The following is a 16,875-nucleotide window of genomic DNA, read 5'->3' on the forward strand; positions in this document are numbered from 1 at the left end:
AACCCCTGGCCCTCTGGACCTGCATCCTATTCTGAGGAATGTCTTCTCCAACCCTTCCCTGCTAGGCTTTTCTCCAGCTCTGCCTAGATCCTGACTTGGAACAAAGGCTGACATTGCTGTCTTTGTTTCTCCTGCAGTGGAGAGAAGCAGGCTTCAGGAAATGCTGTCCTTGTTGGGACTGGAGACATACCAGGTACAGAAGCTCACCCTCCAGGACTCCCTGCAGATCAGTTTTGACAGCATGAAGAACTGGGCTCCTCAGGTTCCCAAGGACCTTCCCTGGCATTTCCTCAGGAAGCTGCAGGCCCTTAATGCTGAGGCCAGGAACACCACCATGGTGCTGGACATGCCTCCAGATGCCTGGCCGGCAGAGAAAGAGAGCCAGATGGAGGAGGAGATGATCTACTGGGACCCAGCTGAGGAGATGGCAGCCGATGACATCTACTCCTTTTCTGAGCTGCCCATGCCCGACACGCCTGTGAACCCCCTGGACCTCGTCTGCGCCCTCCTGCTGTCCTCAGACCCCTTCCTGCAGCAGGAGGTCCTGCTGAAGATGGCCCTCTGCCAGTTCGCCCTCCCGCTTGTGCTGCCGGACTCAGAAAACCACTACCACACCTTTCTGCTCTGGGCCCTGCGGGGTGTGGTGCGGACGTGGTGTTTCCAGCCCCCGCGGGGCCTTGGGAGTTTTCGAGAAGACAGCGCCGTCCTGGCCAGGGCGCCCACCTTTGCCTTCGTGCGCATGGATGTCAGCAGCAACTCCAAGTCCCAGCTGCTCAATGCCATCCTCAGCCCGGCCCGGCGGCAGTGGGACTGCTTCTGGCATCGGGACCTCAATCTGGGCACCAATCCTCGAGAGATTGCCGATGGGTTAGTGGAAATCTCCTGGTTTTTCCCCAGTGGTAAGGAGGACCTGGATGTTTTCCCAGAGCCAATGGCCTTTCTGAACTTGAGAGGTGACATTGGGTCTCACTGGCTGCAGTTCAAGCTCTTGACAGAAGTCTGCTCCGCTGTGTTTATTTTGACTGACAACATCAGTAAGAAGGAATACAAACTGCTGTACTCCATGAAGGAGTCAACCACAAAGTACTACTTCATCCTGAGCCCCTACCGCGGGAAACGGAACACCAACCTGCGCTTCCTCAACAGGCTGATCCCTGTGCTCAAGATCGACCACTCTCACGTCCTCGTGAAGGTCAGCAGCACCGACAGCGAGAGCTTCGTGAGGCGGATCCGAGCCATCATATGCGGTGTGGCCCGCTCTCCCTGCAGGCGGGTGTCTGTGGAGGACATGGCACACGCGGCCCGGAAGTTAGGCCTCAGGGTTGACGAGGACTGTGAGGAGTGTCAGAAGGCCAAGGACCGGATGGAGAAGATCATCAGGAAAATCCAGGATGTGGATGCCTACAAGAGGGACGAGCTGAGGCTGCAGGGGGACCCCGCCAGGAAGGCAGCCCAAGTCGAGAGGGAGTTCTGCCAGCTCCAATGGCTCTCGGAGCCCCCCGAGAAGCACCGGGCTGAGCTGAGACGGCGCGTCCTGGAGCTCCGGGTCCAGCAGAATGGCCAGGAGCCCACCTCAGGGGTGCAGGAGTTCATCCTGGGCATAAGCAGCCCCTCCCCGGGTGAGAGGCAGTACTTCCTGAGGTGGATGGAGTGGGGGCTAGCCCGACTAGGCTCGCCTCGGCCACGACAGCCTCCGGAGACCCTCCTTACTCTGAGACCGAAACTTGGTGGGGCCTCAGACTTGAATGAGCCGCTCTGGCCTGAGCCCTTGGGAGTGGAGCACTTCCTGCGGGAGATGGGGCAGTTCTATGAGGCGGAGAGCTGCCTGGTGGAGGCAGGGAGGCTGCCTGCTGGTCAGAGGCGCTTTGCCCACTTCCCGGGCCTGGCTGTGGAACTGCTTCTGGGCGGGCTGCCTCTGGAGCTGGTCGATGGGGCCACCCTGAGCATCCCTATTCGCTGGGTCACTGGGCTTCTCAAGGAGCTGCATGTTCGCCTAGACAGGAGATCTCGATTAGTGGTTCTCTCTGCTCTGGGGGTGCCAGGCACAGGGAAATCTACACTCCTCAACACCATGTTTGGCCTGCGGTTTGCCACAGGGAGGAGCTGTAGTCCCCGGGGGTCCTTCATGCAGCTCCTCCCTGTAGCTGAGGGCTTCAGCCAGGACCTGGGCTGTGACCAGATCCTGGTAATCGACTCTGGGGGTTTGATCAGTGGGGCCTTGGCCTCTGCCGGAGACAGGTTCGAACTGGAGGCTTCCTTGGCCACGCTGCTAATGGGGCTGAGTAATGTCACTGTGGTCAGTTTAGCTGAGACGAAGGACATTCCACCAGCTATTCTTCATGCTTTTCTAAGGTTAGAAAAGACGGGGCACATGCCCAACTATCAGTTTGTATACCAGAACCTCCATGACTTCTCCCTCCCCAGTCCCAAGCCCAGAGACAGGAGGCAGCTCCTGGATCCGCCCAGCGACCTGAGCAGGGCTGCTACCCACATGGAGAAGCAGGGTGGCAGCTTCCGGACACTGGCAGGCCTGGCAGAGAGGCAGCACGTCTGGCACATCCCAGCCCTGTGGCATGGAGCCCCACCCATGGCCGCTGTGAGCCTGGGCTACAGTGAGGCCATCTTTGAATTGAAGAGATGCCTGCTAGAAAACATCAGGAATGGCTTGTCCAACCAAAACAAAAACATCCAGCAGCTCATTGAGCTGGTGCGGAGGCTGTGAATGTCTCAAGGGTAGGGCCTCCTGCTGTGGCCTGTTGTGACAGCAGCCAGCAAGGCTGTCATTGGCACCTGAGGAGGAAGACTAGTGACAGACAGGCGTTAAGGGCCTCTCCACAGTGTTAAGAAGCAGTCTCAAACCCTCTCAGGAACACTGAGAATAGAGGCCCAGGGCGGGGTGGTACAAGCAGGGAGTTCTTTGTTCCTAGCCCATCAAGGCTCCTGGCAGGTGGCCCCCTGGGTAGCTGCCCCTTCACTGGCCCCTGGAATTAAGGAACAGCTCCCTCAGTCACCACAGGTGCTGGCAGGCAGGGATGCTGCGGGTTGTTCCCAGGCAGCAAAAGAGGCTTTGCTTCCATTCAGTCCCCAGGTCCTTTGTGGACCAGCCTTCAAGGTTTTGGTGACGTGGCGCCAAAGTGCAAGGCACTGCCGGGGCACTGAGCTTGTCCCTGACCCTTGCCCAGGAAGTGTTCAGCAGTCACCCTGTGTGCTCCAGCACTCTGTCATCCTTCCTCCACACTTCATGGCACATTGTCACTTGTGTGTTTACTGTCTGCCCCTAGACTGTGAGCTGCTTGAGGGCAGGACCTAAGCACCGTACAGCTCTGGGTCCCTAGGACCTGGCACACATAGGCGCTTAATAAATGTTTGTTGAACTGATGAGTTGGGTGAGTGCTGGAATGACGGTAGTGTGTAGGTTTGCCTGTCTGTGCCTTCGTTGTCCTTGTGCACAGGACAACAGCCTCTGCCTGACGAGGTCTGGGGACAATGCCTTCAGCACTTCAGCACTTTGCTCCCTACCTGTGGTGTGGTTGACAGAGAAGGAAGCCCCAGACCGCAGTACCTGCGTGGCGTGGCGTGAGTGGAGAGGACCTGCTGTGCATCCTCAGGTCTCTCCCAGCAAAGAGGCCACCCTGTGAGACGGATACCTGGGGAGGGCTTGAGCTTTCCCCCGCTGGCTCTTCAGCTGGAGTCAGCCATCACTTCACTGAGTTTCAGAGCCTCACTCCACCTACAGCTCAGGCCTAGGGGCTTCTGCTTAACTGTGCCTTGCTGCTGAGGCTTTGGGGTTTCCTTTTGTCCATGTTTCTTGTCTTCAGAGAAGTCAGGCAGTGGCCTGAGGACACCCCACCCCCACCCCCACCCCCACCCCCGTGAGTCTTGTCCCTTTATTAGACCCAGCAAAGGTGCCCTTGGTTCCAGGGTACTCAGCTACCCTCTGGGCTGGAACCTTTTCTTGAACCAAAGGCCCTGCTGTCACTCTCCTGCTGGCCTGGCTCCCTGAGTGTCCCAGGATGACCACTTGGTGCCCTGTGATCTGGTAGTGGGACTGAACATGTGGGAAGAGGGAAGCGATCCTGAAACTTCACAAATCTGCCCTTAGACCAGGTTCGGAAAAGGGGAATCTGACTCTCAGATCTAGAGACTTTGATCTGCCTAGAGTGTTAAAATGACTCAACACGCTGATTCAGTTGGAAGTAACAAACCTTTCTTCTCCTTTTTAAAAATTTCACTTCTGCCAGCTGGGCGTGGTGATGCACACCTTTGATCCCAGCGCTCAGGAGGCAGAGGCAGGTGATCTCTGTGGGTTTAAGTCCAGTATGGTGTACAGAGAGGGTGCCAGGACTACAAACAAAAACAAAACCCAAACCAACCAACCAACAACGCTAAAAAAAAAAAAAAAATGCCCCCCCCCCACACACACACACATACACTTTTCCTACCAGAGCCACAAACTTCCCTGGCACCCTCCTGCATTGCAGGAATTTCACCCAGCATATTCCTAGCTCCAAGTTCAAGTTTGAGCACAGGAAATACCTCTTAGAATTGTTGCATGTAGAGCCTGTGTGGTAATTCAGTGGGTACAGCACTTGGAGCAAAGCATGGCAACTTAAATTCGATCCCTGGAACTCACGTAAAACTGGAGGAGCGAATCAACTCTGTAAAACTGTCCACTGACCTCCACAGTGCCATCCCATGCTGCCTCCCCTGTGTACACATCATAGGCACACATGCTAATAATGAAACCTTCAAAGGCAGGATTCATGACAGTTTAGAAAAAGATTCTTTAGCTGGGATTGCTGGTGCATAGCTGTTGTGCCAGTGCTTGAGAGACAAGGATCCAAAGTTCAGGGTCAGTTGGGCTATATAGCAAGAGCCCCCATCTCTGAGAAGATAAAGGGTTTTTACATGAAGTCTGTCCACAGCCCAGAAATTAAATTCATTCTGGATTCCTAAGATTTAGATATATGCAGAGTCTGTAATTTTATAAATTTCATCAAAGTTTCAAAGGGACACATAGGACAGGGTGTGGTAGCACATATCTGTATTCTGAGCATTGGAGAAACTGAGGAAAGAGGTTAGTTCAAGGCCAGCTTGGGCCACATAGTGAGAACCTATCTAAAAATAGCTCAACCACTCAAGAGGCAGAGGCAGGGATCCTCTGACCCCTGTAAGTCCAAGGTCAATCTGGTCTACATAGTGAGCTCCAGACCCTGTCTCCAAATGAAACAAAAGGCCAAACAGCAATAAAAACTCAGTAATAAAGTCACTCCATATATCGTCAGGACCCATCTGCTTTATGTGTCAGCCTGGACAACAGACGAGTCTCAGTGAGATGTTGTGGAGGTTCCCCTGGAAGCAGGACATGTTAGAAGAATTCCGGGACTGTTAGAGTCAAGCTGAGCCCATTGACACTTAGATTTAGGAACAGAAGAGGTCAGCCTGAGCTGGGTGACTTCCAGGAAGTCTCTTGCATGCTCACCATGCACATTTGAAGGGCTGGTGTTTCTAGCCCAAGACCTATGAGAGGATTTCAGATCTGCTCTTGACAGTCAAACTTCAGTTGGACTCAATGTGACTCCTTGGCTCTGATGTTGGTCAGGAGAGAGCGTTCTCAGGGCCTCACAGTTGAAGTTAACTGTAGTGTGTGCTAAGCCACACACTAGCCTCTTTTCCCTGTGCCTCCACAGGAAGAAGAAGGTAGGAGGCTGCACAGCCTCCTGTGGCTCTCTTTTCTGCTTTAACTTGGGAGTTTCAGTGGTCAACTTCTCAGGAAAAGCCCCGGGGTTCTTGTTTACTGGCTGGGTAAGATGCATGACCAGGAAGCAGGTTGACAAAGTGAGTGTCAGCCCTTCTGAGTTGATTTAAGTCAGTTGTAAAGAGAACCAGTGACTGGGTTTGATGGTGCACTTGGGAGGCCGAGGTGAAATGATCATGAACTAGAGAGCAGATTGGACCACACTGGGAAAGTGAGAAGAACACAGCAGAAGCTGTTGCCTCTGCTTACTGAATTCTAGTGATTCCAGGAAATACTCCCTGTGTTCCTGGCTGGATTGTTGGTTCTTACACTCCATAGCTCAGTCTTTGAACACTGTTGCACATGCAGGGATAGATAATTTTTAAGATGTTTAGACTACAGCTAGGGCCTTCCTCCACCTGGTGGACCAGGTAGAAGAGTCCCACAGTCGTTCCCTCAGGAAGGCCTGCAGATAGCGGTTTCGGGGTTTGGAACATCCTCCTAAAAAGATAAGACTAGTTGATGGGCTGGAGAGATGGTCTCTCCAGAACACATGGGTTCTGTTCCAGCACTTACTTGGTAGCTCATAACCGATGCCCATTTCTGGCCTCCCACCCAGTTATCAGGCACAGATGTGGTGGGTATACATACATGCAGGCAATAATCACACACATAAAATAGTAATCATCGTCATCACCATTCCAAACTAGTTCACAACTCAACTGCAAACTGTAATCTCTGAGGGGATTTCAAAAAGCACATGTACCTGCTTCCTTACAGAGATGAGGCTGGTTGGGCTCTCGGAGTCTGGAACTTCGGAGCATATAGGCTACTTAGGCTCCTGTCATGTGAAGAACAAGAACTCACATCAGAGAAAGCAGTGCATACCTCCAGCTTGGCACTGGGCCTGGAGGGATGTTGTGGCCATTCCTGTGGTGATCATTCCTGGCTGAGGCTGCTCCATACCCAAGCAGCCACTCACCTAGCCACAAAAAGCTGGGATCACCCCCTCATCCTACCATGGTTCTGAACTTTCACCCTACCAAAAGTGGTGCCGGAACTCCAGACAGGAAGAGCATATGCTCTGACAAGGCCTGCATCCGGCTACTATGAATCTGGAGCCTCCATCGTCTCCTCTGTAAAGCCTGGTTTTCCTGCTTCAGCATGATGGATGGAAGGAATGGAGGGCAATAAAACAAGTGCATGCTATAGAAAAAATGTCTCCCTTAGAAAGCTCCCACCTGGAGGTCGGGAAATGGCTCAGCAGTTAAGGGCACTTTCTGCTCTTCCAGAGGACCTGCACTTGTAGCATCCAGCTCACAACTCCCTAGCTCCAGGGGATCCTCTTCTGGCCTCCACCGCACCTGCACACACCTGACATACACTCACAGACACACAGACACACACACAGACACACACACACACACACACACACACACACACACACACACACACACACACACACAAATAAATGTTAAAAATAAAATTTCCACTGGTTGGGCTGGGGAAATGGCTCAGTGGGTCAAGTGTTGGCTGTGCATGAGGATCAGAATTGGGAGGCCTAAAATCCACATCAGAGCTTGCCATCCCATTGCTTAAGGGAGGGAGATGGGCCTGGCGCAGTGATGCATGTCTTTAATCTCAGCATTTGGGAGGCAGAGGCGAATGGTCTTTGCAGGCCACTTAGGAGCTTCACAGTCTCCTACAACGAACAAAAGACAAAAGTAAGAAGACGGGACCCTTGAAGCCAGCTGCCAAGCTAGACTAGCTGAATTGGTGAGCTTCAGTTAATATAGTGAGGAATGATCGAGGAAGACCCCTCAGCATAATGTGGCTTCAATAGAGAGAACACATTTGATTGTGCTAATGCCTCTTGTTTGGATGGGACACAGCTCCAAGCAGTCTTCATGCCCTGCTCATTAGCTGGCCCCACCTCCTGCTGCCAGCTGAGCTGAGGGAGTTTATGACTTTGTCATTTCACCTTTATGAGACTCAAGGGTAGCCCAAGGCTCTGTTCTTTCTCTGTTCTTTGCTTCAGAGGACCAATGAAACAAAAGCAAGCAAAAGAAACAATAAGGTCCTAACCAACCAGCCAAACAAACCCAGACATTAAATTTCTCACTGTGGGAATATGGTTTTCACATTTTTATTTTTTCTATTTTATGTGCATTGGTGTTTTGCCTGCATGTATGTCTGTGTCAGGGTGTCAGATCCCCTGGAGGTGGAGTTAGAGACAGTTGTGAGCTGCCATGTGGGTGCTGGGAATTGAGCCCAGGCCCATCTGGAAGAGAAGCCAGGGCTCTTAACTGCTGAGCACTCTCTCCAGCCCCCACATTTTTTTCAAGTGCTTGGGATGGATCCCAAAGCCTTACATATGTGCTCTCCCACAGAGCTACACCCCCAGCCCCACGTAACCATTACTGACTCTATTTTACATACGAGGAAGCTTGGACAGAGGGGGGTTGTCATTGCTCATGCTGCACAGCCAGGGAGTGAATTCAAGTTTGGATCTGGATAGTTCAGATGCTGGATACCATCTCTCTCTCTCTCTCTCTCTCTCTCTCTCTCTCTCTCTCTCTCTCCATGTTGGAGCAAATTTATATAATTTGTCAAACTATAAAATCATCATACTTTATACCAACTTTTAAAAGGAAAACAGCTTAAAAGAATTATTTAGGAAAAATTACAAGATTTTACCTTCGCAAGCGACTATGGATTTGAAAAAGGCCACATCCCTGTAAGTCCCCTTATCCAATATTTGGAACACTTGGAGGCTGTAGTCTAAAAAAATTAAGAATAAAACACTCCCAGTGAGGTCCAGATGAAGGACTCCAGATTCAAATGGTCAAAGAAAATTTAACCCTCAAAACACAGATGGGAGCCAATAGACTGGTCACTCTGCCTCTGCAAGAACTAACTAACCATCCACCTTTGTTTCCATTTCCCACCCCGTAGGTCTAATTTTCCTCCCTCAGGAAACACTAGGGTACTATTGCCATCAGGTGACCCATGCATATCCCCAAACACATGGTTCAGCAAGTAGAACCCAATACCAGCTTCCATTCACCAAATGCTCTCTTCTGCTTGTTTTTGAGACAGTCTCTCTATACATGAGGATAGCCTTGAACTCAAAGCAGTCCTCCTGCTTCAGCCTCCCAAGTGCTGGGATTATAGGAGTGAGCCACCATGCCTGACTATTAAAAGCTTTCCTCATCCTAACAGCTCAAAGAAGTGTTTTTTTTTTTTGTTTGTTTGTTTTGCTTTTTTAAATTGTGTGTGTGTGTGTGTGTGTGTGTGTGTGTGTGTGTGTGTGTGTGTGTACTCAAGGATGCATGTGGAGCTTTGTAGGGGAGTGTCTTAGTTACTATTCTATGTGAAGAGACACCATGACCAAGTCAGTTGGGGGCTGGCTTACAGTTTCAGAGTTTAGCCATTATCATCATGGTGGGGAGCGTGGCAGCATGCAGTCAGATAGGTGCAGGCATTGTGCTGGAGAAGTAGCTAAGAACTTGTATCTGATCCCCAAGTTGCAGGCCGGAGGTGGGCGGGTGGGGAGGCTGGTGTGGGCTTTTGAAACCTCTAAGCCCACTCCTAGTGACACATCTCCAATAAGGCCACACCTCCTAATCCTTCCTCCACAATTCCACTCCCTGGTGATTGGAGCCTAATGGGGCCATTCTCATTCATACCACCACAGGGAGGTCCTCTCCTTCCACCTTTACAAGGGCTCTGGGGATAGAACTCAGGGAAACAGGCTTGAGTGACAAGTGCTTTATCAGCTGAGCCGTCTCATTAGCCCTGTTGGTGAGATGTTCGTTTTATATATAATGGAACCGAGGGTCAACTGTACAATGTAACATGTTTGCCTTTGGGTGAGTGCAAAGTCAAAATAAATATAGCCAAGACATAAAGGTTTTTCTTTTTTTAGACAGGATTTCTCTGTAGACCAGACTGGCCTCGAACTCAGAGATTTGCTTGCTTCTGCCTCTTGAGTGCTGGGATTAAAGCCCGGCCGGAAAGGATGCCTTTTGAAGGTGCTGTTTAAAAAGAGTTCCCTTCTGAAGGCACCTGTCATTCTTAGTAGATTTTGTTATCATGAGAGTCAGACTGTAGAGCCCATGTGCTTTCTTTAGTACAGTGAGTTCTAAAATAAAATATCCACGGTGCTAACTCCCTCCCCTGTCCCCCTCCCCGCCATTAATCACTTCTGGAATACTAATTACTTTTGCATCGCTCTAGCTTGAGCATTAGCAGGCCCTGCCATATCCTCATAAATTCCCTTGCCATTTAAAAAATTTTTTTCTCTGCTGGCTCTGCCGCTGAGCTACATCCTCAATAGACTGTCTCTCTTTCCCCTTCCTTTAAAAGATTAGGAGCCAGCCCAGCAACCTCTTCTCTGGGATCTGCTCAGATGAAGGTCAACAACTGTATTCCCAGCCCAAAGGAGGTTGATGCTGGAGTTTCAGGCAAAAAAGCTGGCGCAGGTGGGAGCGGGAGCTTGGAAGGGCGGGCTCTGAGGGCCGGCGTGTTTCCTCAATTCTCTGCAGGACGCGAAGCCTCTCCTACCACCAGCTCCTTGAGGGTAAAAACCTCGTGTTTTTATGGCACCACCAGGGAAATTGCGGGGCACCCGCCTCACCCCGCCCACGCCCCGCCCTCCACGTCTCGCCCCGCCCCCTGCCCGTGTTCCTATTCGTTCTTGCCCCGCGGTTCCTCCTTCCTGCGGCTGCGCGTTGACGCGTCCCGCGCTGCACCGGTCCAACATGGCGTCGCCCGCGTCCGTCCGCGGGCTGGGGCTACGGGTGAGTGGGCTGCGGGCGGGAGGGCTGGGGGCGCCGCGGGGTGTCCGCTCACGCACGTCCCGTCCCTCCGCAGGTGCTGGCGTGCAGCCGGGAGCTGCCCGGTGCCTGGCGCGCCCTGCACACCTCCGCGGTCTGCGCCAAGGTGAGTGCAGGGGGCCGCCCCGCGGGCTGGGGGGTTGCGGGGGCGCGCTGGGGACGGCTGCCCCACGACGGCCCTTTTGCTCCTAGAACCGGGCGGCGAGGGTCCGCGTGGCCAAGGGGGACAAGCCCGTGAGCTACGAGGAGGCGCACGCCCCGCACCACATCGCGCACCGAAAGGGCTGGCTGTCGCTGCACACAGGTGAGGGCACCTGGGAAGGACCACCACCCGGTCTGACCGAAACGTGGCACGGGCGACTTTAACCTGCTCTTGAGGGCTGAGATCCGAATTTTTGGTTAGGGGGCTGGGCGTGATGGCGAACGCCTTTAATCCCAGCAGTCAGGAGGCGGAACTCAAGTTTAAGGCCAGCCAGAGTTACGTAGTGAGACCATGTCGCAAAAAAGATAAAATAAAAGACATTTAGTTATGGGGCTGGAAAGATGAGTAAGGATTAGTAAAGTGCGGTGTCGCTTACTCATGCGGACCCTCGCCAGCTCCCAAATGAAAACCTGGTGGGGCTGTAACCACTGCTCGGGTGCGAGGATGAAGAGGCCGTCCTGGGGTCACTGGACGGCTAGTCTTGAAAGAGCAGCTGCTTTGCCAAGAATAAATAAACAACAAGTAAATAAGTGGAAATGGAGAGTGACAGAGGAACACGTTGGCTGTTCACCCCCGGTTTCCTGCATACATCCATTGAGGGAGCACACCCACAATTACAGCGTGACCCATAGATTAGGATGTTGGAAGGAATTTGAACATTCCTTGTTCTGTGAGAGTTAAAGTCTCAATTGTGCCTCCAGAGAAAACACTATTTGCATGCCTACAAACCAGATTTGACATTGCTGTTCTATGGTCAGCCGTAATTTACAGAGATGTGTAATAACTCAGCGGTAATGAGGGGGTGAAGTCTACATAGAATCCTACATCAGGGAAGAGCGTGCCCTAAATAATGCAGCATTCACCAAAGCACAGACTCTGCACAAATGTTCCAAATTCAGTCTTCATTGCTCATAGAACCTGTATTTGCAGACTTCTATTTTCTCTTCCTCTCCTCACTAGTTTATTTTTCTTATTCATTTACATTTCTGTATGCATGGTGTGTTTGTGTGTGTATACACAATTTGTCTGAGTCAGTTCTCTCCTACCATATAAGTCCCAGATTCAAACAAGCACCCTTTACCTGCAGAACCATATTTGAGTGTGGCAGTGTATCTCAGGCTGGCCTGGAGCTCACATTCTTCTGCCTCATTTTTATCAGTGCTGTGAGTATAGGTATACACCCTATCACCAGCCTATTTGTTTTCTGAGATACTGGAGTTTCAACTCCCAATCTGTGTGTGTGTGTGTGTGTGTGTGTGTGTGTGTGTGTGTGTGTGTAATTTAATAATCTGTATATATGGTATTCATGTGTAAAATGTCTGTACATGTTCATGTGTGAGTGCAGATGTCCATGTATAACACTGCATGTATGTGAAAGTCAAGCCATCCTCAGGCCAGTCCTTGCCTTCAACCTGTTTGAGACAAGTTTCCTTGTCACCACCTGTGTGTGCCAGGCTAGTTGGCATGCGAGCTTCTGGGGTTTCTCCTGCCTCTGTCCTCCGTCTCACAGTGGGAGCATGGGGATTGCAGGTGCTGGTATCCACAGGTGAGACCTGTGTGTGAATCCTCATAATAGTACAGTAGACTGTCCACCCAATGAGCCGCCTGTCCATACAGTAGACTGTCTACCCAGTGAGCCACCCGTCCATACAGTAGACTGTCTACCCAGTGAGCCACCCGTCCATACAGTAGACTGTCCACCCAGTGAGCCGCCCGCCCATACAGTAGAATGTCCACCCAATGAGCCGCCCGCCCATACAGTAGACTGTCCACCAATGAGCCGCCTGCCCATACAGTAGACTGTCCACCCAGTGAGCCACCCGCCCATACAGTAGACTGTCCACCCAATGAGCCACCCGCCCATACAGTAGACTGTCCACCCAATGAGCCGCCCGCCCATACAGTAGACTGTCCACCCAGTGAGACGCCCGCCCATACAGTAGACTGTCCACCAATGAGCCGCCCGCCCATACAGTAGACTGTCCACCAATGAGCCGCCTGTCCATACAGTAGACTGTCCACCCAATGAGCCGCCCGCCCATACAGTAGACTGTCCACCCAGTGAGATGCCCGCCCATACAGTAGACTGTCCACCAATGAGCCGCCCGCCCATACAGTAGACTGTCCACCAATGAGCCGCCTGTCCATACAGTAGACTGTCCACCAATGAGCCACCTGCCCAGCTTAGCCCTTACACTGATTAAAGTTTATCAGTAACCTCAAAGTCACTCAAGGTCATTTGGGGATGTGGGCAGAGTGAGGCTCACCTGTGGGTTCCCAGCTGGGGTAGAAGAAGCTCATGTAAGACGTGCCCTTCTGGTAGTCTGGAGCCACATTTCAGACGTTACTGTGCCCTATGCTGGGGATATGGCACTTTGAGTGGCCTTGAAATGCTGTCTAGTGTTCTGTGAGCTCAAGAAGACTGATGTGCCTTATGGAGAAAGTGCTTGTTAGATAAACTGTACTTGGGCCTGTGTTATCAGAGCTCAGTATTAATGAGTCAACCATATATATTAATAGAAGGACACATAAAATTAGTTATGTATTAATCTGTTGATAAAATATTGTGACTAGAGGCCTGTACAAACCTTGCTGTGCGTTACCACTGGGGGCAGTGGCTCAGAACTCACTAGCTCAGTGTGTAGTGATGTAGACCACAACTGTTGTGAACCAATGAGAATCTGTATTTTTGTTCAGCATGTGAGTTCTCACCATAACATTCAATAGGATGCACATGTAAAACATTTAAAATACAGATTCTTGGGTTCAGTGCCCAGCCCCTTCCTTCCCAAAAAGATGTTAAGATACAGCCGTGGGTTCCTGCAGAGTCTTGAAAATACACTGCATGGCTCCAGGTACCCAGGGCTCAGACTGCAGATCCATCCACAGGTGGACGTGTAGCCCTAATAGAGCTAGTTCAGAAGTAGATAGTGGCCTGTCTGTCTGGCCGTGGGATTACCCATGCAATTGAGGAAGATGGGAGGGGGCTAACTCTAGATGGGGGTTGTACCCAACGTTGTGCTCTAGCTCATCTCAGCCTTTTGTAAAATGAGGATGGTGATACACTGACTTCAAAGGACTGATTGGGGAAATGATGTGGTGCTTTGAATTTTATTTCAATTTGTATTGTGTGCAAGTGCATGCACCTATGTGCCATTGTCTCTGTGGAGGTAGAGGGCAACTTTCAGGAGCCAATTGTCTCTTTGCACCTTGTTGACAGGGTGTCTCTCTGTGTCTGCTGTGGTTTGTACTCCAGGCATCTGTTTGTTGAGGTCCTGGGCAATTCTTGTCTCCACCTGTCACCTCCCTGTAAGAGTGCTGGGCTTACAGATGTGCGATTGCACCAGGCTTTCCTGTGGGAAGGTGTAGACTAGAGTTTAATGGGATTGATTACCCATGGGCGAGAGCAGAGGGACCCAGCATTGGAAGTGCGGCTACAGCATGGGAAGTGTGGCTGGCTTCTTACGGTGTGCTGGGGGATTGAACTCGGGTCTTTAGACTGTCACAGTGAGCACTGTTACCTGCTGAGTCATCTTGGCATCCTTGTGCTTTGAATTTAAGATGTCAGTCTTCCTCCATTAGAAGAAATGGGGAATGGCTGTGGGCAAGGGATGGAATTGAGTGTCCAGTCCTGTTGAATGTGAGGTCTGGAGTCTGCGCAGCTCCCTTAGCCGACTCTTCTGTCACATCCTCTTCAGGTAACCTGGATGGAGAAGATCACGCTGCAGAGAGAACACTGGAAGATGTTTTCCTTCGGAAGTTCATGTTGGGCACCTTTCCAGGCTGCCTGGCTGACCAGATCGTTCTGAAGCGCCGGGCCAACCAGGTGGACATCTGTGCCGTGGTCCTGAGGCAGTTACCAGCACACAAATTCTACTTTCTTGTGGGCTACAGTGAGACTCTGTTGTCACACTTGTATAAGTGTCCTGTGAAACTCCACCTTCAGACTGTGCCCTCCAAGGTCGTGTACAAGTACATATAAAAAGGTGCTCTTTCTTGCATCAAGCTGGAGCCTGCAAAGACCCGGAGAAGTGAAATAGATCGGGGGAAATGTCTCCTCTCAGAGGATGGAGGCATCAGTTCCAAGCTGCTGTTGAATAAAGACCCTGCTAATGTCTTGTCCCTCTGTCGTTTGAAGATTTGACTAATTATATGTGTGTTGGTGGGTCTGTGTGTATGTGCATGTAGGTGGAAGGCATTGGCTGAGTCACAGGTGACTGAGCTGCTGGGCGTGGGTACTAATGTTGAGGTCTAGACTGGACTGGAGGCCCTGATGTTGGGATGTAAGCATTCCATGCCCCTCAGCCAGGGTGGTGCCAGCTGTGGACTGGTGCCAGGGTCTGGGGGCTGTCGTGTGGGAACTGGCCCTTGACATTTCCCACCTATGTGTGATCAGGTGTTCCAGACACAGATGTGAAACGCTCCCGTTTGCCGTCCCATAGTGCACCTTGCTGAGGGGGAACCTGAGATATCTGAGCTCTGATTCTGTTAGATGCTCTTTACTGACTTCTCTGCTTCCCCGAGTGAGGGGTACAAAGAGCTGTGTCACAGGTAGCTCTCCTGACCCCAACTTTTGACTCCCGTTACCTCTCTTTTTTTTGGTCCCCCATCCTCTCCCTGGGACTGTCTGGAACCCTGATCCAGCTGGTCTGGACAGTGCTGAGAACTGAACTGGGTCCTCTGCAGTAGTCCTTAGCTGACATGATGAACCATCTCTGCAGCCCTGTCTCCTTTTAGGGGGAGCATGGGTGAGGGTCTAGGAGGCGCTTCAGGGTTTGCGGGAACTTGAGGTAAAGGGCTTCACTTCATCCACATCCTTGTGCAGGTCCTTGACCTAAGCTTGTTTCCTGTCCAAATGAAAAGGTCCCCTTACCCAATAGCTCTTGCTGTTTTGTTTTATTTGTTTTTATTTTTTGGTTTTTCAAGACTGGGTTTCTTTTGTAGCCTTGACTGTCCTGGAACTAGCTCTGTATATCAGATCCACCTGCCTCTGCCTCTGCCTTCAGAGTGCTGAGATTAAAGGTGTGTCCACCACTGCCTGGCAAACCCTGCTTTTCTAATGAACAGATTTCTACAGTGGGAGCAAAAACCCCAAACCCTTAAAACCCCTCAAAGGCTTTAGTTCTGGATGATCTTTCTTGGGGGCCTTAAGGAGACAGTTTGTAGGTTCTGGGAAGTCTACTAAACAGAAGTCAAATATTACATAGGTGCGTGTCCACTATGAGTTGATTTCAGCTATGTCTTGGGGAATGGGACCCAACACACCGACAATAGGTGACAGTAACCTACAGGGTTGTGTACTAGCCTGAGGGACAGATTCAAATTCAACTATATAGACCTGGCTGGCCTTGAACTAACCAGTCCTCCTGCCTCTGCCTCCCTAGTACTGGGACTAAAGGCTGGTGCCACCACCCTTGGCTCTGAGATCCCCTGCTCCCTACTTTCTATCTTAAGCATCATTCCCTCCTGGAGAAGAGAGCAAGTGTGTTTATTGCATCTGCTTTAAGATGTTGAGGAACTTAAGACAGAATTGCTGGAAGGAAGATGAGAAAAGCGGTCTTGCTTGGGAGGGAGTGGATGAGGGGTGTACAGCCACTACGGGTCATTCAGGGTCATTCGAAGCTCCAAGAAACACTTAAGAGATCTGAACCTCAAAGACCAGTGAAAGCTGGGCAGAGGAGGGAGGAAGCTCCAGGCTATTGCCCGGGCTTATCGGAAAGACAGAGTGAGCAGAATAGATACAGTAAGGGAAGTGTGGCCACGTGGATGTGCCCACATTGCTTTCACCAAAGGAAAGAATTTTCTCCCATTAATTTTCCAGAAAGCCCTCACAATGTGCTTGTCCCAGATATATTCCAGTGCCCACAAATTACAAAGTGTCGTGTTCAATGTTCAAATACTGAGACTTTTCTAGAGATACATTTTTGTTGTTGTTATTGAGTGTATCTTCCAAAAAAAACCATTTTTTTTTTTTGAAGGCTGGGCAGTGGTGGCTCATTCTTTTAATCCCAGAACTTGGGAGGCAGAGTCAGGTGGATCTCTGTGAGTTAAGGCCAGCCTGGGCTACAGAGCGAGTTCTAGGACAGCCAGTCTTTTTT

The 16,875-nt window shown here is 51.0% G+C and overlaps 2 protein-coding genes across 5 annotated transcripts in view; both read left to right on the plus strand.

Annotated features, from left to right (window-relative positions):
• The window catches only part of LOC114693986 (up-regulator of cell proliferation), a 47,452-nt gene extending 44,071 nt beyond the window's left edge, over positions 1–3,381 (plus strand). For all 4 annotated transcript variants that reach the window (XM_028870595.2, XM_028870596.2, XM_028870594.2 and 1 more), the window contains exon 6: positions 138–3,381. In XM_028870595.2, the coding sequence (XP_028726428.1) occupies positions 138–2,722 (2,585 nt within the window). In that variant the 3' untranslated portion in view covers positions 2,723–3,381. The remainder of the gene's footprint in view (positions 1–137) is intronic.
• A 7,056-nt stretch (positions 3,382–10,437) lies between these two features.
• On the plus strand, positions 10,438–14,903 carry Mrps24 (mitochondrial ribosomal protein S24). Its single transcript, XM_028870602.2, has 4 exons — positions 10,438–10,539; positions 10,613–10,681; positions 10,768–10,879; positions 14,476–14,903. The coding sequence occupies exons 1-4, from the start codon at positions 10,501–10,503 to the stop codon at positions 14,757–14,759; spliced, it is 504 nt and encodes a 167-aa protein (XP_028726435.1). The 5' UTR covers positions 10,438–10,500; the 3' UTR covers positions 14,760–14,903.
• The last annotated feature ends 1,972 nt before the right edge of the window (positions 14,904–16,875 follow it).

Source organism: Peromyscus leucopus, chromosome 7 (assembly GCF_004664715.2).
Source record: "Peromyscus leucopus breed LL Stock chromosome 7, UCI_PerLeu_2.1, whole genome shotgun sequence".
Classification (NCBI taxonomy): domain Eukaryota; kingdom Metazoa; phylum Chordata; class Mammalia; order Rodentia; family Cricetidae; genus Peromyscus; species Peromyscus leucopus.

Excerpts from the sequence above, each read along its gene's own strand:
- Mrps24 (XM_028870602.2), top strand. The coding sequence starts at position 10,501 with ATGGCGTCGCCCGCGTCCGTCCGCGGGCTGGGGCTACGG. Across the intron at positions 10,540-10,612 it reads TCCGCGGGCTGGGGCTACGG|GTGCTGGCGTGCAGCCGGGA; the intron begins GTGAGTGGGCTG and ends GTCCCTCCGCAG. Across the intron at positions 10,682-10,767 it reads CCTCCGCGGTCTGCGCCAAG|AACCGGGCGGCGAGGGTCCG; the intron begins GTGAGTGCAGGG and ends TTTTGCTCCTAG.